Source organism: Pipra filicauda, unplaced genomic scaffold (genome assembly GCF_003945595.2).
Source record: "Pipra filicauda isolate LSUMZ 115617 unplaced genomic scaffold, ASM394559v2 scaffold58_size5111680_pilon, whole genome shotgun sequence".
NCBI classification, from domain to species: Eukaryota; Metazoa; Chordata; class Aves; order Passeriformes; family Pipridae; genus Pipra; species Pipra filicauda.
The window spans coordinates 1,385,916-1,411,692 of NW_024104742.1; the positions used below are offsets into that span (position 1 = coordinate 1,385,916).

The following is a 25,777-nucleotide window of genomic DNA, read 5'->3' on the forward strand; positions in this document are numbered from 1 at the left end:
TATTTTTCCAGACCCTTAAGTGCTACCTATGGAAGCATGTGGCCTCTTGCATGTCACAGAGGTGCTGGAACATGTCCAGAGAAGGGCAAGAGAAGGGTCTGGAGCACAAGTGTGATTAGAAGAGGCTGAGGGAGCTGGGGGTGTCAGGCTGGAGAAAAGGAGCCTCAGGGGTGACCTTATCACTCTCTACAACTACCTGAAAGGAGGTTGTAGCCAGGTGGGGGTTGGTCTCTTCTCCTAAGTAACAAGTGGCAGGACAAGAGGGAACGGCCTCAAGTTGTGCCAGGGGAGGTTAGATTGGATTAGGGAAAATTTATTCACTGGAAGGGTTGTCAAGCACTGGAAGAGGCTGCCCAGGGCAGTGGTGGAATCACCATCCCTGGAGATACACAAAAGACATGTAGATGTGGCACTCAGGGACATGGTTTAGTGACGGGCTTGGCAGGGCTGGGTTAACGGTTAGACCCAATCATCTTAGAGGTGTTTTCCAACCTAAACAATTCCATGATTCTATACTGGTATTACATGAAACTGAGTCCATGAGAGGCCTCCTGAGCTCAGCTCCCCATCCCCAGACTAGAAGCAGAGGGGTACAGGCAGTTCCAATTCACGTATATATTGTCGTAGTACTCAATACACACTCAGAAATCTTAAAGCAGATTGTGACTTGGCATCTATAACTAAAAAATATCAATACATAGACACTCAATGTGCTTTTGCAAAATGACAGAAAAACTGTTCTTTTCATGTTTCCTCAATGCAAACATGACTGCATTTTGCTTTGGAATAACTACTGCTCTAAGAGACATATTACCATTGGGTGAATGAATTTGTTACCCATATTTAGTCCTTGTAAATAAAAGAAGCAGACCAACCTGCATATGTTTTTTCTTTTTTTTTTTTTTTTGGAGTTTGCATGCTTAATACAGAACTAGCGGGTTTAAAATCTCACTGAACATTCTATGTGAATTAACCAGATTCTAGAGTAATGTGGGAAGGAAAATAATGAAAAGTACAGCTTTTCATTTAAACATATGCAGCTCTTTTCATGCAGGGTTTGCTTTTAGGAATTTTTTTCCCTTTTTTTTTTTTTAATTACACTTTGCATTAAAGAACATAGCCAGTGTAAACACAGTCTGTAACACTTATAAAACAGTGCAAATTTTGTAAATTTTTGGGAGGAGGTTGAAATCCATATATTTATAATGGAGGTAAAATCGCTTTCTTTCTCAGTAGAAAAATACGTCTATTAAACATCTATATGTTTGGAACTTAACTTCACAAAAGAGCAAGTTATAGTTTCTATACTGTGTAATAAATTAATATCTTTTCTAGATTTCCATTTTCGGTGTTAGTGTCAAATGCATAATAATGCTAGAAAAAACAAGAGAAACATGTATTATTTAGAACCTAATGAAAATCTTACAGACAATAACTGGTGTAGGAGGGCACAGAATAAAGAACTGGGGAAAGAAGCAATGGAAAAATACTGACCTCTATGAATTATTGCACATTTGAGATCATTCTCATGGCCTTTGGGCCAATTCTTTGACTTTTAAGTCTTAGGTCAGTGTTTGTTTCCATTTGACTGTAGGGTACAATTTAGGAACCACTGCAAAATGTCAAGGATTTACTGAACTTGTTTGCTGATGAAACCACAGGCAGCTGAGTGCAGAGTGCTAACTTTTATTCATGCAATCAAAGAGAACAATGCTAAAGACATACTGAAAGACAGGCAAGGCTGCCTGCCTAAAAATATTTTTGGGAATTTGCTCCAGCAGATCTCATTGAGACAAAACTCTCATGTCTACTGTGTTTTCATTAGAGCTGTGCCAAAACCTGCAAAACTGGCTTCTGCCTTCATTATTTAGGGCTTTTTTCCTTAAATACTCCACTCTGCAACTCTTAATCAACTGAGTATGGAAATCTCACTGGTACTCACTGAGCAGCAATGCCTGATGCAGAGTACCTGTATAACACTTCTCATCCACCAGCAGCAGGAATGCCTTACATGAAAGATAAATGACAGTATCCTATTTGACTGATGGGATCACTCACATAAGTGAGAAATGCAAGACCTTAACAGCTGCTTAAAAACATCACTTTTCACGAGTTGCACAGACAGCAGAAATATTCCTGCTTCTGCCATATTTAAAAGGTACATAAACTGACAGGTAGATAAACAGGAGAGAAAACTGTCTCAGGTGATTATCACTGCAACTGAAGTCAGATTTACCAGTAAACCTGAATAATTTAGCACTTCATCTCTGAATATTGCTGTAGTAATTATTTTCTATTGCTAATGTTCTCACAAAAAGGTTAATTTCAAATTGTAACTACTGATTTTGGAAAGAAAATCCTATGTAAAATTACATTGCCTTTTCTACAAATCTTAATAGGGCTCAAGAGATCATAAGAAATTTCAAATTAATGAATAGACCAATAGACAGATAAATTTCTACTTAAATTGTTTGGAAAAAGTCATTATAAATCTGCAAAAAGTTGTGAAATAATCTATAATTGACAGAAAAAAATGTTTAAAATCCTCCTAAACGTCTTCCGATATTCTAGTAAGTTGTTTAGTAAAACCACATTGCTAACCATTGACTAGGAATACAACATGCCTCAATAATAAAATGAAGAGATGCTGATGGGAGCAGGTGATTTATTCTGCAGTAACTGTTACTATGCACTTTATTGATAAAGCTTCATCTGCATTGTTTCAGCTGGTCATCTTACTAAAAAGTATTTGTGAGACAATGTTACCGGGAAGGTTTCCTCCTCCTTCCTTTTCAGGATGATTCACCCCTTGTGGTCTGCGCAGGAGATAATAATTTTTGTAGCATGATTAGAATTTCAAAGTGTACTGTAGACTATATGAAAAACCCGACAACTTCTGTGTATTTCAAATACTGTTACTTAAATATGTATGGATGTTGGAGACCATATACAGTGACCTTTTACCCATCCCAGATTGTAAACCTACTGTAAAATGATGGGGTGTGTTTTTTCTCTCCCCCCTCCTTTTTAAAGAAGCAATAAAACTGTACATTAAAAGACAGGAAGGACATTACTGAGTTACAAAAAGAATGCCCCCTTTGTCAATAATTTGTAAATGTAAACAAAAAAGTTCAAGTAGAAAAGCAAACAAGTGTGCTGCTGCTTCGAATATGTTTTCTCACCCCATGGGGTTAGGGCAAAGTTCTTTAAAAATGTGTCTTCATGGCGGTCATGAAGCATCTCGAAAGAGTCCTGATGTCCACTACCAGATATCACTGGTGAAGCTAAGCTCCTTGGCTGATAAAGGTAGCAGTGGGTTGTTCCTGTGAAACTCCTGGGGGTCCTTCACGGTGTTGTTGAGAGGTAGCTGTCCGTTCAGGAGTGTCAGAGGAATGTTACAGTACGTGTGGTGGTTGCTTATGGAAGCGATTGGCAGTGTCGCTGCTGACACGTCGTACTCGTATCCTCTGCAGTAATGTCTCATGTGCACAGAGTCTGCTTGATGGTAGTCAGTTAAATCAGCCCGTGATTCCACCAGCGTGGCAGAAGTGCCTGTGACAGCAACAGAGGGGATAGTCTGAAGGTCTCCAAAAAGGCCCTGCTCTGCAGAATCCAGGACCTGATGCCGCGACACCACCTCCTTTTTCTTCCCTGGCATTTCAAAGACTAGGCGCTTCCAAAACTTAGAATTCAGTTTGCTGCTTTTTGGTCCTTTCCACTTGACCACCGAGAGAAGTTTGATGGTGTGCTTTAAAGATTCCACTTCATGATAATTCACTTTCCCTTTTAATTCAGTACACTCAATCAAAATAACTTTGATTTCGCCACTGACTAGCATGTTATGGAGTCTGTTTTCCATCTCAAAAATACTCCATCCTCTCCTGAGAACATAGTCTGGAGTTAACACGATAATGAGTCTTCTGCTTTGCTCAACACATCTTGTGAGATCTTCAATGTAGGCTACAAATTATAGAAAGAGAGAAAGAGTAAAGAATAAAGAAGTCTATTGTATCAAAACATTAGGCTTGCAATCAAGTATAACAAAATCCTACAGCTTACTGATCCACACTGTTTAAGACAATGGGCATTTCAATATACTCCAACAAAAATAGGATTGTGTATCACAACATAGTTCTATTTATGGAGTACACATAAAAAACTCCTTAATAATACCCTCCTCCCTTTGCTATTTTTCCCTGTTCGTTGCAGCAGAACGACATTTACAAAACATCCTCGCTGTGTAGATGCATTAGTGACTAAAAACACACAGTTCACTCAGTGAAAAGAGTACAGGTCAAGATCAATGTAATGTTTGTGTAAATTTTAACATTAACATTGGTTATGATCAACACTGTGTTGAGGGAAGCACACTCTGGGAAGCAGTTCTCGTGTTTCAGATGCAAGGACATGAGGGTGCCGCAGGGTGTATGAACCGTAACTTGCAAGTGCTCAAAAAAGAAATTAACCCTCATCACATGCAGAACTTGTGCTTATTGCATAGAAGCATCATGGTAGCTCTTTCTTCTTTAGGTATTGACCACAAAGCCCAAGAACATTCTTTGTAGCCCAATGGTCTGTTTTAATATCAGGAACCTGTGCTTCTATGTGCCCCAAGGTATTAACAGAAACTTCACAAGTGACAGGAACAAATAGAAAATTTAAACATATTGGAGGTATTTATTTGTTGAGACATCAGTGACAAAGAAAATAGTAGAATTCTTTTATTCATGCATGCCAAGGAGTTGCAATTGATCAGTGTAAGCAGAAATGCCAGCCCATCATCAGCTCCATGATGCCAGCTTATGGAACTACAAAATATCCTTGAAGTTGGACTTGGCTCCCTGAGTTTCGCTCATCCCAGAGATGGTAGGGAAGAGAAGCCAATTACGCTGGTCTGACATGGAACAGGATGGGAAAGAGATCTACTTACAGACCTGATCCAAAACCCATTCAAATGAACAGACTTCAGCAAATTTCAATGGGTTTTGGGTCAAGACCAGAAAAATGAAATCACTTAGAAAAAAACCACTAAGGGCAGAAGAGTGTTCATAGATTGCATAGCACTCGACACAGGATATCTTTTTGTGTTTTTTTAAACTACATGAACCTCTTTGACCATGCTACTGAGGATGTGCCACCTGACAACAGAGGAAAGCACGTGTTATAAATGAAGACTTGGACACAAGAGCTGCACAGAACAGATCTTTACTCAGCACAGGGCAGGGCCTCTCTTTACACACCTGCCCTCTAGCAGGAACAATAATTACAAATAACATCATTAATCAACATCTGTTACTGCAAGACTCATTTTTATAGTCCCAGGCACCATACCACAGCATGCTTGTTCACACCACTTCCAGTAAAGCAAATAGCTACAAAATAGGCCAACAGTAACATTCTAAAATAGCTTATTTTCATGAGACTGAAGGCATAGTTAGCATCAAATCTGCCTTTACCAATGTTTTATTTCACCACTTAGCAGCAAGAAGAATTTCTTTCACAAATGGAAAAAAGAGGCAATTGCAAACATCCCACAGACACACAAAAATTTAAGACATACACATACATTACAAATGTCTATGCAACAATCCTGACTTTTAGTTAATGGTTTATGACTCTTTAATCATGCAGCATTTACATTTTGGTTTTTTTCCTTGAAATATTTTATGAGGAAAACCCCCACATTGTTCTGTGTAAAATAGTTACTCATTAATGAAAAAAATTCAACATTAAAATCCATGGGAGAGGCAGCAGAGAGGGGAGAGAATCGGCAACAAAGAGAAAATGATAAGCAGAACTGGTGAAACAAAACTTAAGGAAAGGTAGAAATGTTCAATACAATGGAAAGAGATTATCCCAATGTATCAACAGCTCAGACTCTTCATTTTCTTCCTTTCTTTCTGCTCCCAAAAAGAAAGAATTTAGGTGGGAAGCTTCATCATTAGAGGTTGAATCTGCAAGATACAGTAAAACAACAAACTATCATGCGTCTTTCCTGAGACATATTCATCCCTCCTTCAAACAACTCAGACACTGCTTTATACAAGACAGTTCTCTGCAGGACACAACACTGGGCAATACCACATGTCCAGGTTAGTGCCAAGCACGGCCACGCATATCCAATATGCATCCAACAAACACAAACCAACAAAACAAACAGAAATCAGTCCACTTGCATCTCTTCAAATATCCAGTGGCAATCATTTCAATAGCAATAATCCATTATACCATCGCAGTCAAAAACTCATCAGACTTTGCTTTAGTCAATCAGGGAAAGAAGTGGGAAGACAACAGGAAAAAAACCCTATTTTCTCAGATGGACATTTCTTCCCTTGGTGCCTCTCCCACATTTTGGCATGCCCACCTTTCTTACTGGATATTGCAACAGGTTAGAGCTCTGTCCTCAGCTGACTAACAGACACCTTCCCAAATGACCATGAGGTGATCTCTCAAATTCCACATTTGGAGCTGTTATAGCTCCATGGACTTGACCAGTGAACAGGGGGCCTGTTGGTGCACTGAGGATAAAGCACACCGAATAGGGAACTGGAAAGTCACATTTCCAGCCATCTGGTCCAGAAGTACTCAGTACTCCCAATAACTTCAGCTTGGGATTACTACTGAAGGTTGGTGACAAATTTCCTGGAGCATGTGGTTCCATCGGGTGCACTCTACAACATGTCCAATGTGCACAACTTGAACATTTCTGTGAAGAAAAGCACAGGAAGACAGGTTCCTGTCTGTGGAAATTCCAGCTTGGTATTTCCCAGTGGTACAAGTCTGACTGCATCAACCTATGAGTTGCTAAATCACCCGCTCTCATTTCACTTCAGAATTTGAGACTTCCCAAAATACAGCAGTTTCAGTTGTCTGTCTCAAGTGAAGTCCATGAGAAGGTATTAAATCCAAGCAATCTCTGTTGCACTATGGGATGGAGAAAGGGTTGCTTTCACCTTTCCAGTGAGCTAAGAAGTAGTTGTCAGGCAATGGTTCTGTTTCACTTACAAAAAAAACCTGAACAGGGACTTCAGCAATGACATCACCAACTAGGATCAACTATAAGATTCCAGAGCAACATATTTACATCAGATAAATATAACTTTGCTGTAACTTCACTTTTGCTGAGGAGGTGTCAACTTCAATGACATTTCATTGTGAGGGGAGAAAAAGTTGTCTTGACAAAATCAGTATGGGATTAATCGCTTTTAATTCCCAAAGACTGTGTTTTTATGAACTAGAATGTAAAAATAAGATATCAGCATTAGAATTATCCACTTGGATTTCATTGAAAAAAGAACATTTTAAATTTTGACCCTTTTTCCCCCCTCCTTTAAACATCATTTTGCAATATGGCACAAAACTGTTCTCAAAATGTAAGCAAATCCCATAGGTCAAAAACTTAAAATTGTGAGTGACTGTATCAGTAACTTACTTGCATCATGTTCAATGCAACGCCCAAGGAGGCATGGACAGCAAGAAATGTTATACCCCAAACCAAACAACGTTTTTGCATGGTTGTCCATGAGTAATGAAGACAGATCACCTGACAGCAAATGTGCTCACCAAACACCATCAACATGTAGTAATGCTGAACTGTAGTCTGAAGCACTGAAGAAGAGAATTCCAAGCGATGCATCCCATTTGCAATTAAATCATGCATAACTGCCTATGGAACCTTGAATGAGCTACAGTAACCACAAGCTGGAAGGAAACGTAATATACAAGCAGACTAAGAGCAAGGAAATTAATGAACACCATGGATACGGAGTTGAAAACACAAAGAAATGACTGACTAACCAGATTTAGGTGATTTGCAGAAGCAGTTGAGGGAGAAAGAAAAAACACTAGAAATCATATTAAGTCCTACGGATATTTCTGGGAAACACCAGCACCACGAGAACCAAAGAGTATCTACCATCAACCCCCTGCTGGCTGGTTCCTGGCAGTCTGAAAATAACCAGCCTTTCTGTGTTTGGCAATGTGACCATCACTTGAGGAAGTTATTTATAGAAGAGCAATTCAGTCCTGGCTTCCTAACTGAATAGTTCCCAAACCCTAAATCTGACCACTTTATTATAATACAAATAACTGCATGTATTGCTTTCCTATTTATTAAATATGTTTTGCTTCTGTTAGCTCAGACCAGAACAGCAATGCAGTTGGAACTGCTGAAACACAGAGCAGAGTAATGGCCCCTCCTGAGAGAGAGCCCAATCCCTCTATAAGCTAAGGGACAGCTGATGAGTTCAACATAAACAAACAAATACTGCACATCAGTGTGACACACTGCCCTCTCAGCATATTCCTCCCCTTGCCATCATCAGACTTTCTGTATTTGACATGGTAAAGGAAGGAGGGATTAAGGAAGAAGGAAAATAGAAAATATGGAAGTTCTGGGAATGTCTCCTTGCAGACTGAAATATCTGAAGTGGGCAATGTTGGTAAAATTGTCTTGGCAATAGATGGCTGAAACAAAATTCTGCATATTTATAATCAAAGATTCATAGACTGATGCAGGTTAGAAGGGGGCCCTGGAGGTCTCCAGCTCAATATCCTGCCTGAAGGGTATTGCTCAGGATATTGTCCAATATGTTTTGGAGACCTCCAAGATTGGAGGTTTCTCGAGGTCTCTGGGTTGTTTCAGTTTCTGACCACCTCCATGGTGAGTAAACTTTTCAGATGTTTAAATGGAATTTTCAGTGTTGCAACTCATACCTATGACCTCTTGTTCAACAACTGTGCACCTCTGAGAAGAAGCTGCCTTCACCTTTGTGCTGTCCACTGGAAAAATAAGAGTCAGATCCCTCCTTAGCTTTGTCTTTGCTGGCCTTTTCTTTTGGGCTCTCCTCTTATACTGTATGCTCCAGCTCCCTGACCACCTTGGTGGCCTTCAGTGGGCTGTTACAGGATAGCCAGCCCTTCTGGCTTTTGCTCACATTTCTTCCTTTTTCAACTGTTATCCCTCTCTATCCCTGGTACCCTCACCCATGCCTGGCATTAAGTGTAAGATTCATACAGAGCAGACAACCAGGGACTTCAGAAAGGAGTTGTTCCTGTTCCAAAGAAATGGCATCCCATACCTAATAAAGGCTCCTTGAGAACTCCAGACATATGGTTCTACTGGGTTTTGTTCATCCAGGAGCCCAGGAAGCTGGAATTCACTGGGCAAACACCACACAGATAGGCAGACAAAACTACAGAGTGCCAGAACTGAAATACTGACTGTTGTGTGCTTTTTATCACGTCTTAGGCACTCTCCTGTTTTGCTGAGAACTTCTCATTTTTCAGGTAAAGCAAAGATTATCACTGTAGTTCTTTTCACTGCCTGATCTGTTTACCCTGGGCTGAGCTGGGGTGAATTGTTTGTAGTTTCTTCAATCCTATCAAGACCAAATGTACATATGCTTGGAGAGCACCTAGGTGATGCTCTAATAGATTTGTATTGCTGGTATTAAAAATCAAACTTGACAATTCTGACCTCTTCACTTTCAGGGTTTAAAATAATTTGCAGAAACCATGGAGAAAAATATCTTCTTCTGAGTGGTCCCAATTTTAGAGGAGTGAAGGGCAAATAGATGTTTTTCTCTGCAGACACATCATCCTTAGCAGACAGAAAACGGCTCAGGTGAAAATGTAACTATTGCTGTTACACACCCCTGCCCCCCACCCCCAACTATTTAGTCTCCTCAGGTCTCCTAACGCTGAATTAAAAAACTCACAGGGCTTGAGAGTATTTGCTGTGGGAAAGGGTTTGTTTAAAAAGCCCTGAAAACTAATAGGGTGAAAATAATGAGAACTGCTAAAAAACTTCCATAACAACTGCAAGTGCATCTCAGGGATCACAGTCTCCTTACACAGGTTAACATATCCAATTATGCCTAAGTTGCCCAGGCAGAAAGGTGTACGTGCTGTCAGCTTCGACAGAATGCAGAACACTCACTCTGATAAGACCAAAGAATATTCTTTGTGAACAAATAGCTGCTATAGTACTTCCCAGAATATGCAACTCAATTCCTAGGTTATAAACTTGGTCTCACTGCTTACACAGCACTCTACATGTCGCGTCTCCCTGCTGGGTCACCCCTTTCACCTCCCAGCCAGCATGGCTGTGTGGGATTCTGCAGGAGCCAGAGCAGAGGAGCAGTGGCTGCTTTAGTCCCTTTTCCACCTCACCAGTCCGGGGAGCCGGGTCCATCCACGCTGCTCTCAGGCAGCACCAAGATTCACCTCAAAGGTCCTTGCTGGCCATGGTGTGATGGGCACCACTGAGGCCCTTGGCATCCTTCATGGTGTTCTCCCTCCCACTGGGACAAAACGCTCCACTGGGATAAGATTTGTATCCCGGCAGGGCTTAGAAATCAACACCTACTGCAAAACGTGACTCAGCCCCATTTGACCTGAACCCTGGATGTCAGGGATCTGCTTCCCAATGGTGAAGAGGTGGCCTCAGTCCCCACAGCCATCACCTCTGTCCTCCCAGGGACAGCAGCAGTTGCTCCATGGACATCCCTGAAACAGAGGGTTCTCAGCACAGAGGTGACATGCAGAGCTCAGACATGCACTGTGAAGGAGGTGGCTGCTGGGTGCATCCCAGCTAAAGCACATCTGGCTGTAATCTCCCCCTTGGCTGCACAGGGACATGCAGAGCCCATCACAGCTTTTCGCCAGAGGTTAGTGATGAGCCAGCTGGACAAAAACATAATCAAAGTTGTCCCTGAATTTTTCCGGAGTCAGCTTTTTAGGTTGTTCAGAGAACTGTGCAAGAAAATTAATGAAATACTATTTAACAAATCTATTTTTTGCTCGCTCTCAAATCCAAGGAGCAGCTGTCAGTACTGCTGCATGCCAGGAAGGAAGCGCAATGGTTCACACCCTCCTGTGGCAGCACCTCACAACTGCAGAGACTGTAGGAACAGTCCTACAGAACACAGCTCATGTGCTGCACTAGTGGAGTGGCACACACTGAGGCGCACAGGATGTAGAAGGAAACACATCAGAACAAAGTAGGAAAGTATTACATTGATTGAAAGTAATTTACACCGAAAGATGAGGAAATGCAGCACATGTGAGAAGAGATATTTCCTAAAATAAAAAAAATAACTGTGATCAACCCTCAATTTTTCTATAGAAATCTACCCTGGAGAGCTATATATTTTGTCATATCTGCCAATTTTTGAGACAGTCACTCTAAAATATGTTATGTTTACCTCAGAAGTTTCTAGCAGGCCCATTCTACATCACACTGCCTTCACTAAGCACTGCAAGTCCTTGTGAGACTGGTGAGCACTAGGCAGGACACGGCCACATTCCACTTCTCCAGCGCACACGGAGAGCTTACAAATACAGGAGGCCGAGTCTTCCTTCCTTCCCCATCCCCTCTCCCTCCCTTTAGCCCCACTTAAAATAAAGTGCCTTCTCTCATATCTTTTTCAAAGCTAAAGCATGCAAATCATACTCATTTCAGTGGCACATTTTATTCTGCATTGTCATTATGTCTGATTAAGCGTTCTTGAAGCTCCATGTGTTAGAATCAGGCCTTTTCATAATACTGAAGAAGTGAGTTTGAGAGGAAAAAAGAGGGATTAAATCTGTGAATGTTCATAAATGAGAACTGACATTTTCAGGTACCCTACATTTTCAAGAGAGGTTTAATGAATACCCAAAGTGATGACAAGTATTTGCTGAGTGCCTGACTGACAAAAATAGACAAAAATAAAATACCATGCTGGCTGGTACAACAATTGGGAAAAAGAATCTCATTTTGGATTAATTAGTGCTTCAGTATAGTTACTGAAGGGTTAACTTTAAGTTCTTTAATTCACTTGCATAATTGCTATGTATAACTCTGCTATATTGCTGGATATCAAACAACTAGTTACAACAATTCTGTGAAAAAGGTGTATTTTCTCTTAATAATATCTAAAAATTTGGTATTACTTGCTTGTACTGTCAGAAATAAGAAGGCTATGAGCCAAGTCCCCCTTCTGGAATGTCTCACTAAGGGAGAAAAACTCACACCTTGCAGGGGCAGAAAGAAAAAGGGAATCAGCTCTAAACTAGGAGCAGCAAACACACATGATCGATTCAAGCCACTACGCAGGACTTTGCATGATCTCTGGCTGGGCTCTGACTCCTCTTTCCCAGTGGTACAGGATTCAGAGCTCTGCTTCCAGCTCTCTCAAATGTCAAAGAAGAAACAGGCTCTAACTTCTGGGGCAGGCACTGGGGTTTGGCAGCAGCAAGGCGGCAGTTTCAGGTTTTTGGCAGGCAGGTTGCTAACGCAGCTATGTTCGAGCTGTTTCATGTTTGGGGACATCTGTTCCAGTACAGCCATTGCTTTGTTCTCTTGTTCCTATTTCCTATACAGTAGCACATACAGAGAGAAGTTCATTTTCTCTTTCACTATTTTTTTATGGAAGCGATTTGGAAATGGAATTTGTAGTAAAAAATGCTGATTTTTTTCCACAAGGGTAGCATTTCAAATAAATGTGGTATTGCAGTAAACATACCCTGCACTCAAAATTCATCAACATCATGCATATGATTCGTGGTCTTTTTGACTTGCTCAAAAATGAACCTGGTAGAAAAAATGCCGTAACTACCACTAGGAAAGCATTAACTGTTGGTACAGACATCCAAAGGTGGTGCTGCATCTTCAGACATGGCAGTAAAACTGATTTGAAATGCACAACTGTATTTCATTGTCAGCATTGAAAATAGTATTGGCTCATGGGGCTGTACATAGTCCTCTGAATAATTAATACTACTTACACAATATCAATGACTTACACAATGCTCACACTGCTCAGAAATTCAACACTCAGTCAAAACTCCAATTGTACCCTTACCATTAACTGAGAAACTATTGTAGCTCTTTATGAGACTTCCAAGTTAGGGAAAAACCCAGAAAGATAATGGAAAAGATTACTTTTACTTGTAAAGCTGCTGTAGACAAACAAATAATCACTGAAAAAAAATAATAATCCCATTTTCAATACATACCAGAGACTACAAAATCTTTTTAGGAAGTTTCCTGCTTAGTTACCTGTGTCTGATATAGACATTTTGGACTCCGTATTGCTTGAAGAGCTGCAGCCTTCCCTGTAGGAAGGTCCAGCTCCTTCCTCCACCACTGAAATCAATGGCAGTTCCATTGATTTCAGCAGTGCACGAACAAGCTCTAACATAGAGCTCGAATTTGCAGTGCTGAGGAAACTTTTCCAGTCCTTGCAACCACTTCCCAAAGAGAGGTTTTCCTCTAGTAACTGTCACCCAGTCCAGGCCTTTGTGACACATCAGAGAGAAACAAAACAGAAAGGTCAGAAATACTTACTTCCACTAGGGATCAGGTCCCTATCCGGAATGAAGAGCTTGTATCCATAGTGCTTTTCCAGAACATCTGGCAGAATTTCAAGTGCAAACTGCTCCTCTTCATTAGTGTCACGATCTAACGCATCGGGATCCACTTTGGTGTATGAAAGATATGCATCGTATTCCTTGTTGTCTGCAAGAAAACAAATTAATGTTCAGCTGGCTGTTTGCAAGAGCACTAGAAAAAATACAGGGAAGTACTAGGAAATTGTATTATTCCTTGAAATGACCAGGCATTTCCCAACAAAACTGGGACTTTTCACAGGAACATATAATCTGGCTTCCAGAGAGAAATTTTACGGATCCAGACAAAGGATATCCTTTCAGTTTTCTTCTGTATGTGGAGCAGTAACTCTGCTCCATGTGGTCGGACCCATGTCACAGTTGACAAGGTCATGGGCAAGATTTTGATACAAAATACTAAAGCTGAAAGTTTTAATTTTAATCCTTTACATATTGCTAATGGAAATCTTTCAATTCCTATGCCTCAAGAGTGCTAGGATTATGTGAAAGTTTTGAACTTGGAAAAGTTTTTGTGCCTGGAAAGTTTTGAGCAAGGAAAACTTCCTCTCACAAGTAATTGTGAGAACAGACATGACTTAACCCAATGAATACTGACTATGCAAAAAAACGCCAGATACAAACAGTTTAAAGCATTTTTTTCAGAAAGCCCTGTAGTTTTAAAAATCAATGTAATAATTTTAGAGATCACTTGACCCAGGACATTTGAAATATTTGGAGCTCACAGTTTGAGAGAGAGAAATAATTCCCAGAGCAATGGGGTTTAGGGGGAGACTTGCCCCTCCATTCTCCTTGCAGCTCAGGAGTGGACACAAAACCTCATCCAAAGGGGGATAGAAAGGGCAATACACCTCCTCCTCTTCCTCCCGCACAGCACTGGGGCTTGTCTCCAGCTCTGCTTCTGAAACATGGAGCTAAGAGCTGTGACCATGCCAGGAACAGAAGTGATCCACTACTGAGCTCAGGATCCATGCTGGCATCAGACTGTCTTAGTGACATTTCTCTTTCCTATTCCTCTGCAGTAATGGAAAACAGTGTATCGGAAAAGTCAACCTTCAGCAATTCAGTCTCCAGGGAAGAGCACAGCTGCCATTATTTACAGAAAATGAAAAATAAAATAGTTGTGAGAACAAAACTGCATGAATGGAGGGTTTCTGAGTACCAATTATCTGTAAAGAATAGTGCACATGAAAGATAATTACAGCAGTTAAAAATCATCAATATATTCTGACAAAAAGAAAAAAAACCCTAATCGTAAAACAATATTTTCCTTGATGACCTTGAAATGATGGTTACTTATAATTTTTGACACAAAGCCAGACCCATGAGGGTCAGAGCTACAGTCAAAGCATGTGAATAATTATATATTTGTAAAAGGCAATTTGCCTAGTGTCACCGTAGCTGTAGGGGAGGATGGAAGATGTCCACCTGGCTTGCTGATATTCCTCTGAAATCAACAGGCCAGTCAGCTTTGGAGGCCTGTCCAAAACCTACTCCCCTGTCCATAATGAAGCCTGCCAAAACCTTTTAAGAGATGCCAGGCACCAAGTGATCCTAGAGGCAACATCCCTGCAAACGTCTGCGAGCTCTGCAGAGGCAGCAGAGCCCTGACGTGGCCGTGGAGCAGCGTGAAAGCCACACATCCATGTGCCGGCGGTCCCGGAGCTTCCAACCCCTTCCAGCTGCGGGGGCACAGCTGCCCTCTCCAGTCACCTCTGCTCACAACACAAGTGAGCAAGATGCAGACAGAACCAGTTTCCCCGAGCTCCTGAGACTTGCACACTTCTGTTACATCTCCATGGTCTCAACTCCCTCCTTCACGAGCTTCACACACAGGACAGAGCAGAAGGACCTGTCCACGCTTGCCTACCACTTGCTCTGAGTGCTCTGGAAGCAGCACTGTTTGGAGCCAATTTCTAAATGGGTCCTTTAATCCTCAGTGTCATTTTCTCTAAAAGCAATGCTACACACAATAAAGGAAGTGAACGCATCCAGCATTGCTTACATAGGGTATTTTTAGAAATAGGAATAAAGCAAATCTGTTGAGTTCCCAAATCTTCTTTTTTTAAAGAAATACATGTATAAATGGAAAATGACCCTGCAATTGCATCAATATAGCTGACTGCTCATAGCCTGCATTAGTAAAAATATCCCCATACATGCTTTGAGTTCAGTAACATTCTGCCTCCATCTTTTGTTCTGCAGGATCAGAATGTGACACAAAGCTGCAGTAGGTCTACAATCATGTACTAGAAAAATAAAAGGTTGTTTTCAGAATTAACATGCACACAAAATACCCTATGTACTCATGGGGCTTCCTCTAAACAACCAGAAAACAATACTGTTTCGTAAGTTAAAAAGTGATCGAACCAAAAAAGTTACATGAATAAAAATGCAGCAGCTTCACACTGAAAACACAAGATAAATTAATCAAAGCAGGCTGAAGGAAGTTACCACTTTTTGTTGGGGTGAGCCAGGGAAGTCATGTTGCTATAATCCTAAAGTGTTAGAGGTAAAGTACTTCCCAAATAATCCCACTCTTCACTTTCTCCTAGGTACCAGCATAAATATTGTACAGTATCATATAGCATGAAAAAAACCCCATAATTTCATGTTTTGCCAGTCACATATGAAGATTGCAAAGGAGCCAGTTTCCTGACCTCTAGTCCTGCTATTTATCGTTCCTTATCCTAAAATCTCCTAGATGTCATTCCATCCATTCTCCAAAACGCCCACGGATTTCATTGTAGTGGAACATTTTCACACCATATCTACCCAGTGTGAAACATTTATTACTGTGATAACAGTAACACTAACTGCAGAAAGGAACATGTCTATGCAACTACACATTGTTTTGGCAGTACGGGTAATGTGTTCCCTGCTCTTTTTTCAAACACATTATAGTTTCTAGATGTAGCATTCCAGAGTGCTTCTGTGGCTCATTAAGTGTTGCAGTGGACTATGGCAAGTACCTGTATTCAACACTGTACTTCAGATCTTTAGCAGATACTACTTAGATGCATATTAATAACATATTAATTATGATATGTGTTAAGAACATAATAATAGGATTTAATTAGAAATATTTGGATTTAGTTTTCAGGGCTTACTCCAGCTTCATAGGAGCAGGAATGTTCTATATTCAGAATAGAATTCAGAGAATTAAATTAATTAACAGAATTAAAGCTGCCATTTAAAAATACAACTTTAGCTTTAGGCACCAAACAGAATATAAGCCAGTGAGAGGGAAGGTGAGGAAATAAAAATGGAAAACAGCCTAGTTTATTCCCCAACATACTCCCCACGGAAGTTTTACATTTCCACTAAGTTGTTTACAGTCTCCCAATTAACTGAGGTAACTAGTTAGCCTTGATAACAATCACCTCTCACTAGTCAGAGGAGGTCATTGGCAGCCTGATGGGAATTCAATGAAAATACCTGGTGAAAGGGCTGCCCACATAAAGTACAGACCTCAGGAGAAGTGATCCTGGGCATATATGGCCCTGGAGACATGAATGTAAACACTTTCCCCAAGGAATGAGTTCACAAATGATGCTGAAGTCTCTATAACAGACTCATGAACAATTCTTCAGACTCCCATTTGCTTATGGCACGACCCAGTGATATTTCTGTGAAAAGACTAATTGATTTCAGGGGGCTTTGGGAGAAAGTCTTAGGGCTTTACACTATTGGATGCTTAGTAGTTTGAACTTGAACTAAAAGCAGGTATCTTTTGGGATTCATTTCAATCTAGAAGCTTCACCACTTTGGGTCTCTGAAATATTTCCATTGCATATATCGAGTTTCCTGTGCAACTGCTTACCATCAGCTGCTTCATCTCCTCCAAAGTTCTGTCTGTAGAACAGCATTAACTCTATGTTGTAGCACTTATAGATGGTCACGAGCAAAATAAGCAGAAGAAGGATGGCTCCCAGTCCTCCAGCAAGCTCTATTTTGTAGATCAAATCTAAAATTAGCAAGGAAAGACAACAAGGTTATGATCTTTCCAAGCTTTATTTGCTCTAATCCACCATACAATTGCACATAAAATTCTGCAGCTTCCAGTTATAACCACTGTAACATTAGGAATGCCTAACATTTTTGTTCATTACCTATTACTTAACTTTACTTATTTACTCCATCTACCACTCATCTGGAATTACCATCTAAAATCCGGAATGCATTTGAGACTATATATGTAATTCTTCTATATGGGAATTATGTAGTGATTTTACACCGAGGATTAATCAAAATGAGCTTGTGGAGTTTGAACCTTCTGCATTGGCCAAGTGCATCAAATGCTGTATGCAGCATGTGAGAATAGACATATTCTATATATATGGAATATAGAACCAGACATATTGTACCTCACTGGCTCTAGTCCCCCATTCCCCCATCCCCAAACTAAACAGGATCACTGGAAAATGAATGGAGCATCCAGAAAGCCCAAGATAACATGAGAAGCCAGGAGCACACATCAGGCTGCCAAGAGCCACTTCATTTGAATTGTGATGGCTACTAACAAAGTTCTCACATGCTTGTAGAGTACACATTATACTTTAATGGGAACTAGTGCTAGTTAAAATTTCCTACTGGGATGCTTTTATTAGGAAACATCACAAGCAGTGATTCACAAAGTCATCCAAACAGAGTGATCCAACTTTTACAGCTAGGGAAACAGAGGCATAGAAAAGAGAAGCAACATGTTCAAGGTCACTCAGCAAACCAATGACAGAATGGGATAAAACCCCTTGATTACCAGTCCAGAGCTCCGTTTGATGTAAGACATTAACTTGAACAGCATTGCTTTTTAGCCTGAAATGTCCTCTGAATGTAATACTGCTCCTAACACTGCCTGGCATATTATTTAGCCATAAAAGACAGAGGATGACAATTTGACTGTAGCATTCTATATTAGTTCAGATAAGACGTCATGAAGATATTTGCTGCTGTGATAAATACAACGAGAAGTTGCAAAACTAATACAGGCAAGACAAAGTTTTTGTGATCTTTACGCTTCTAAAACTTAGGTCAGAAAAAATTACTCGTATGTCATTTGTGTCATTTTCAAGATAAAAAGCAAATTAGTTGTGTATCTTTTGGGGTTATTCTTGCCTCGCCAAGCCTCGTATTTCAATAATTAACATCAGATGTCAAGCTATTCCCAGTTTACAGTATCTCTGATGTCTGGCTGGCAAGAAGTCATGGACTAATAGATGGAAAAAGTCTACTATAATAGCTATTTAATCTCTGTGAGAACACAGGGAATTCATGGGACTTTTATTACACTGCATGATAAAGCTTAGCATATGCTCTGGGGATAAATCTGGGCAAATGGAGAACAGAGTTGGTTAAAGTCACTTTTTGGGGAAAAAATATTTTTTTTGTTGCACTGAATCTTCTTTGCTAGGAAACTGAGATGATGGCAAAGCTGCCAGCTTGGAAGGAGAGAAAATGCTGAGCCTTGCAGCCGACATAGGAGCTCTGACTTGTGTCCACTTTTGGGAGCAATGGCAGGATATTAAGCAAAACCACAAAATCCAGCTCAAAAGGCAAAACTGATCTGCTTTCACATGTCCTGCAGTTGTCCTTCTGCACCATAAACTCTTCTAGAGTCCACACATAAAGAGGAAGAAAACAAGGCTTTTGAGCTCCTTAATTCCATTTCAAGGTGGAGACAAAGAGAAAAACCCAGAACGTTCAGTTTTCTTGCCTACTGTAGCTTAGACTCAGCCTCTGATTAACTCTTTCCTCCTCAAGTGGTCCTCATTGAGGTCAATAAGGAAGGCAGCATTTCCAACATTAAGAAAGGAGGAGAATCTGGCCTTTCTGCTATAACAGTGACTGAAAAATAGCAAATAATAACATTCTGTAAAATAATGTAGAAGGACCTTCCCACAACATGTTATAGAGGATTATGGTCTTTAAAATAGCAAAAGTCTCCTAACACCCAATAAATGAGAGACAAATATATTTTAGAAGTTCCTCATAATTTAGTATTACATCAGTATCAAAAAACCCCCAAAATTAGCTCCCTGCATGTCTTGATTAAAGGCAGCCTCCTTGAAATAAATCATGAACAAAAGTCATAATATTTACTTTTATCTCAATTCACTGCTTCTTTCCACTAATAGCCTGGCTTGATTTTATTCTGCAGTTCCTGACAAACTTTTCATCTTCCAGTACAGTTATATTATAGACTAAGTAGACTTCAACCACTAAAATACTGGACTGTTTTCAAATTCTTTTGAAGGGAATCCTGAACCATTCCCACAACTAAGGGACAAGTGGGTGTATATTGCATTTCCATGTAATTTGAGCATCAAATATGCTAGGACAGCATACAGAAACAAAAAATAAAAGCTAACCAAACCCAGGGTTGCCCAGAACTTATTTCTGAACTACTAGAAAGAAGTAACAATGCAGCCTTGAATTAAGTCGGTAAAGAAGAATGTGACAGCAGACAGTGGTATTCAGGTCTCAGCATGACTGATTCTGTCTTTGCATTGGTAACTTTGGGTGTTTAGAACTGGATTTTGTTCTTTTTCAGTCAAAAAAGCCCAATGACAATAATCATAAATGATGACACGTGCTCTGGGGCTATTGGTACGCTGGTGCTATGCAGACAGCACTCCTGTATTCTCCTGAGGATTCGTGAGGACCATACCACTAATACAGCAAAAGACTTCAATATATTTTACCTTAAATACCTGAACAGTTAATGTTACTTTTTTAAAGCAAAATATGTGTTAAAAATAACCATCTGATGACAAAACAGGAACTATAGAAACTCCTGTACTAATCTACAGCTTGGATTTGGGGTTTATTCCTCTTTTTTTACACAAGCCTTCCTGGTTTAGCAGGACTCATGACTAATGCCACCTTTTGTAGACCTGACATGCTGCAATCACACCTTTGAGGAGAGGGCAGGTTTAAACCATAGCACTGTGTCAGCCTGGAGACAAAACAGAGCTAAAAATGCCTCTTGTCAAACACGGATAATGCAGCTCTTAACAGGTAAGACTTTGGAGGGAGGGGATTTCTCTGGCTGAGAGATCTGTGCTGCTGCTTTGCCTCAGCACCTGGAAAGCTGCAGCACATTGCAATAGAAATCCATGGTCCTTTCTTTGATATACAGAAGGGGTGTTGGTCAACAGCTTTCTACCAGTCCTGCTCTAAATCTTGTCCCAGGTCAGTAAGTACAGTAGTATTTCCTGGCTCATGAATACAGTCAAATCCAAGTTGGAGAAAGCTAGGATAAGAAGTAATTAAATCAAGTTGCAGAAAGGAAAAGTTTGGTCAAGTATTTGTAAGAACTTAATAAATAACAAACAGGACAATGGGACAGGCAGTCAAAGGACACAGTAAAATACAGTGGTTATTTTAAATGACACTTTAATAGCTTGAAAATCAACTATTGAGAATGCCTGAGGGGAATATAAGTTTTTTACAGCCACAGTGCAGAGAGAAATGAAATAGTAGCTGCAAAGTGATCCTTTCCACCTCCAAATTCTGTATTCAGCAGTGTTTCTTCCATAATTTCAGCAGAGCTCTGAAATATCTGCATTTTTTTGTTATAAATAATCCTAGCTTGTTATTCTAATATATGCACACGGAAGAACATTTAACAGTGCCAACATAGATACACTAACTATCAGTTGTATATTTATGAGGTTCAGTAGAAGGAAAGGTAGAATGCTTTTTGCACTAAAGAGGCTAATCCTTCATCATGATGACCAGACTCCTTAATTAAAGTTGTGACAACCTGTCACTTTAGATCATAGAATCATAGAATCGTTTTGGTTGGAAAAGACCTCTAAGATGATTGAGCCCAGCTGTTAACCCAGCACTGCCAAGCCCACCACTAAACCATGTCCCCAAGTGCCACATCTACATGACTTATAAATCCCTTCAGGGATGGTGACTCCAGCACTCCCAAGTCCCTTTTCCCCAGGCAGCTTTCCAGTTACTCTGCCCCAGCCTGCAGTGCTGCAGGGGGTTGTTGTGACCTAAGGGCAGGACCTGGCACTTTGCCTTGTTGAACCTCATATAATTGCCCAGATCCCTCTGCAGAGCCTTCCTACCCTCCTGTATGTATGTATGTATGTGTGTAGTAGAGAGTAAAATGATCTGCTAGATCAACATTCCTGCCCAACTTGGTGTTGTCTGCAAACTGACTGAGGGTGCACTTGATTCCCTTGTCCAGATCATTCATAAAGATATTAAATAGGACTGGCCTCCGTACTGATCCCTGGGGAACATCACCTGTGACTGGCTGCCAACTGGATTTAACTGGCTTTTTCAATTAACACTGTAACCCAGAACCTGCTGAGAAGCACGTGCTTTGCCATAGTGAAAATACACAAAGGACTGGAACTGCACCTTCAGGTTTGCCTCACGAAAACATTTCTTCTTCTCTGCTTTTGGCAAAATAATTTACAGCCAGGAATGATGGCAGAAATCTGGACAATGTATTAACTCTTTAGTCAATCTCCCGTGCTGATGGCTCTGTAGTTTCACATAACAGCTTTCTCCTGAGTGTGTAACCTTCCTTTGCTTTTCTTATAGCTTTTGTATTGCCTGATATACTGTATCTTAGAGAGATCACCATCAAATTTAAATGCCACCCTACTTATGAATAGGAGAGGTGATTGAACAAACAACATAAGAACTGTAATGAGGAACTGTTAAACTCTTTACGATAATGACTTCTCCAAACAGCAGCGCATAGTAGCACCTTTTAATTTGGCACATTCAAATCCAAATGGTTTCCTTTCTGCTACGATATCTTGTCTGTAGTGGTATTCCCAATTCAGGAGCAGTATTGAGCAAGACAACCACGATGGGGTAATTCTCCATCAATTTGTAGCTCCCATTGCAATGTTTTTCATTCTCAATGCAGTTATGAATCTAAATGCATGGTGACAGTTTAAAGTTTTCCATTTAAAACATAAAGCCAGGAAGCGGAGAAATATGAGAACATCTGACCTCACTGCCAAGGTACCCGTTCCAAGAAATCCACATTTTAACTCTATCACACAATTACCGCTGGCCTAGTCAGTCAACTCTGGGTCAAATTCATAGGCTGTTTAGACCAAAATACTTCCACTGATCATATTGGTGCTTTATGAATGACTGTATTCCAAGCAAGTGCATCACCTTCAAGGCTGAATAGCTAGACACTAAAGAACAATTAATGATTTTTATTTTTTTTTTTTCACAAGTGGTAAACTGAAGCTGTACACAAGCCTACTTCAGCTCCAAGCAGGCACACAGGAGTCCAGCCTGGCTCAGAGAGGTCAGCAGGACCTCTGGCTGACCTGTTGCTGCTGTGAGGGGCGAGAGCACAGATAATGAAATGGAGAGAATTACCTTTCTTGCGCAGAAGGACACTGGCGTGTTTCCGTCCATTTCTGTTTTCCACGTGACACGTGTAGTTAGCCAGGTCTGCCTCCCCTACAGCATCAAAGATCAATGTCAACTCAACTTCTTTTTCTCCAAGGTGTTCTCTGAGGAGTCTGAAAGGAAGGATACAGGCTTTGCTTTAGCTGAATTAATATGGGTGGAAGACTTTGAAAAGAACCATTATTTCTCAGCACAAGACAGACAGTGTCCCTTGGCCTCCTTCACTCCAGGAAAAGGATTTAGAAGGAGACTCATGCTGCCTGAAAGACTTCTCAGAGGCATCTTTCATGATCACCAAAAGCCTCTTTCTCCTTCCATGTCTAGTGAGGAGCTAAACCAAGTTAAGGAAGAGTGGCCATGAGTGCAATGGTTGCACGTGGCTTGTTTACATTGGCTCCATCAGAATTAAATGCTAAAAACAATGCTTCTTTTAAAAGAAGCAGTAAATATCCATTTTCCAGAAGCAAATATGTGCTACAAAGCCATCACAGAACAAATTATAAGGCAGTATTTTAAAGGCTGGGTATTGTAATACATTTTAATGCAGTCTGGAAACCTAACAAAAGGAGCTGTGCTACTCCCTGTAACTTTCCTCTATTTTCTGGGGCTAGATCCTGACTTTAAAAGAGAATAGTGTCAAGAACAAGAGCTCTCTGCTCCTCTGAGAGGACAGAGGAGACATGCAAAATCCCCACAAAGGGAATAGAAAGTTCTAGCAGACTTTCAGGCCAGAGGTACAGTCTTTTCATGTCATTGTTCTCGTGTGAACATTAAAAAGAATGCAAAGTAAATGCAAGTGTTTTCTGCTGCTGACATTAAGTCTAAAAATACAATATTCTCTCAAAAGGCTTATCACTTGTTCAAGGAAAAGTTGCTGCTCCTTTGATAAAGGAAATGTAACGTCAAGTAAAATCTACCAGGTTCATTTGATCCTGTTTGTGTACTGCTGCTTAACGTGAAGGGGGTAAACACAAGATGTGGGGTGCCCTGGCAGACACCTGTGAACTCACCACTGCACGTTGCACTTCAGTGAGTCTTTTCTCTGAAAAGGCTGTTTACAGCACTGTGAGGTAAAGGTATAAATAAAATCCAGGTTCCCCAAAGGTGAAATATTTTCTCCAGAGACCAAAGGGAGGCAACTGGGCAGGAAGTAACTAATGGGAGCGCTGCCTGCTCTGGGCAGAAACTGCTGCTGGAGACCTTAACATTTGTCAGTAAAGAGCAAACCCCAAACTTCTCTATTATAAACCATAACAGAGAGTTTTGGAGTTTCCGATGCACACACACATTTTCTTATGTATGTGAGTTCACATAACACTTGGAATTTGAAAACAAATCAGAAGAGAAGTATGAGAGAATTGCACTAGACAATGAAAAATAGAATCCTGACTGCTATAAACCACATCTTTACAGTAAGATTTCATACAGCACACAGCCTCTAAACGCACGTGGGATCTGACAGAACTCAGAAGATGTACCAGAGCATCCACAACGATTCAGCCTCTTTCACTGTGGCTGTGTAACTTGCAAAAAAGCAAGGGGAAAATCATTAGTTTAAAAAACGTGTGTGTTGCATTTGGAAACTTAGATTTTATCTTTTTTTACAAATTAACTCTCATTTATTATGGGTTTTTTTTGTGTTCTTTTTTTCGTTTTGTTTTGGTTTTTTTTAAAATTTTTTTAATTCTAGTCCAGAGTCCAAGTGGTGAAATTATTGAAGAAAAGTTGAATTTGCATCATTTCTGGTCAGAAAAGAAACCTCCTTGGAAAGCCTGGTCTGTTTGCAGACTCAGCCTAAATAATTGGGAGTCAGATAAATCAATTCTCATCTACTTATTAATCTGCTATCTATATAAAGACTCAGGAAAGTCTTTCTCCTCTGCTGGTAAACAATATGCCTGACAAATTTTGGCCTACAAATCCTGCCGCAAGGAACTATATAATCCTTAACAGAGATGATATCTGGGACATTAATCTGGAGCACTTAGTCAATGCTCTGATTGTCTTGTATTTATCCTATAATCAGGATATTTTACACAATAAAAAATGAAGACAGATTACAATTAAAATAAAAGAAACTATTATTTTGAACTATATCCAAACTATATTTATTTAAAATAACTGACCCTTAACCTATATTTAAATAATACATGATCAGCTAAAAAGGAGCTTTCATAAAACAAAGAATATGCATTTGAACTGAGAATTTTTTCCACTTATCTTACTTCTAATTGCAATCTTTAGTAAGGGAACTCTTTAGAACGGGATCTATCATGAAAATGCTGACAAACAGTTAAGCATTATGCTGGCAGCAAAGCATAGAATGCTCTTGGTGGCGTTGAACCTTTCATTTCTGCTTTTTTGTTTTTCTTCTTTTTTCTTTTAACCAGTACTCTACAGCTAATGATTCATTACTGCCTGGAAATACACAGTTGGTCACCTACATTTTTTCAATATGTGTACAGCCTTTAATTAATTGCATTTTGTGGTTGGTTCAGAGAACACTGAGCACAATATTTTTGGGTTAGAAAAGGAGCAGAGTAACAAGTAAGACCTTACAGGTCCAACAGCATTTTCTGCACACCCCGAAGATGAAGCTCTGTCCCTGTCTGAAATGGGGGAAACTTCACCAGCAACACTGTCAACACATGCCAGCTCTCACAAGTTGAGAAAATAATAGCTTGCTTTTTCTGGTTTGCTGAACAAACTAAGAGTAATTACATCATTTAATACATTGCTAAATCAATGGCACTTGACAACTCACAACAAACAGGATAGAAAGAGAGAAAGAAAAGGTGGGTGAAGTAAAAAAAATACAGTGCCTTCTTTTTCTTGAAGCTGAAGCATTTTATTTGAGCTGAATCAAAACATTTTGTCTAGTGAATATTTTTCAGTTAAGAATACGAATTAAAAAAAAAAGGAAGTGCCATTTCAGAATACAAATGTTTTCTTTGAAAATGATCCAACAGTTTGGATTTTC

The 25,777-nt window shown here is 40.0% G+C and overlaps 1 protein-coding gene across 11 annotated transcripts in view; it reads right to left on the reverse strand.

Annotated features, from left to right (window-relative positions):
* Positions 1-603: 603 nt before the first annotated feature.
* The window catches only part of IL1RAPL2 (interleukin 1 receptor accessory protein like 2), a 431,040-nt gene continuing 405,866 nt past the window's right edge, over positions 604-25,777 (reverse strand). For 10 of the 11 annotated variants that reach the window (XM_039387783.1, XM_027716577.2, XM_027716576.2 and 7 more), the window contains 4 exons: positions 22,765-22,910; positions 17,216-17,359; positions 13,334-13,504; positions 604-3,960 (listed from right to left, as the gene is read on the reverse strand). In XM_039387783.1, the coding sequence (XP_039243717.1) occupies positions 3,263-3,960; positions 13,334-13,504; positions 17,216-17,359; positions 22,765-22,910 (1,159 nt within the window). In that variant the 3' untranslated portion in view covers positions 604-3,262. The remainder of the gene's footprint in view (positions 3,961-13,333; positions 13,505-17,215; positions 17,360-22,764; positions 22,911-25,777) is intronic. The other variant, XM_039387787.1, reaches the window with a different exon arrangement.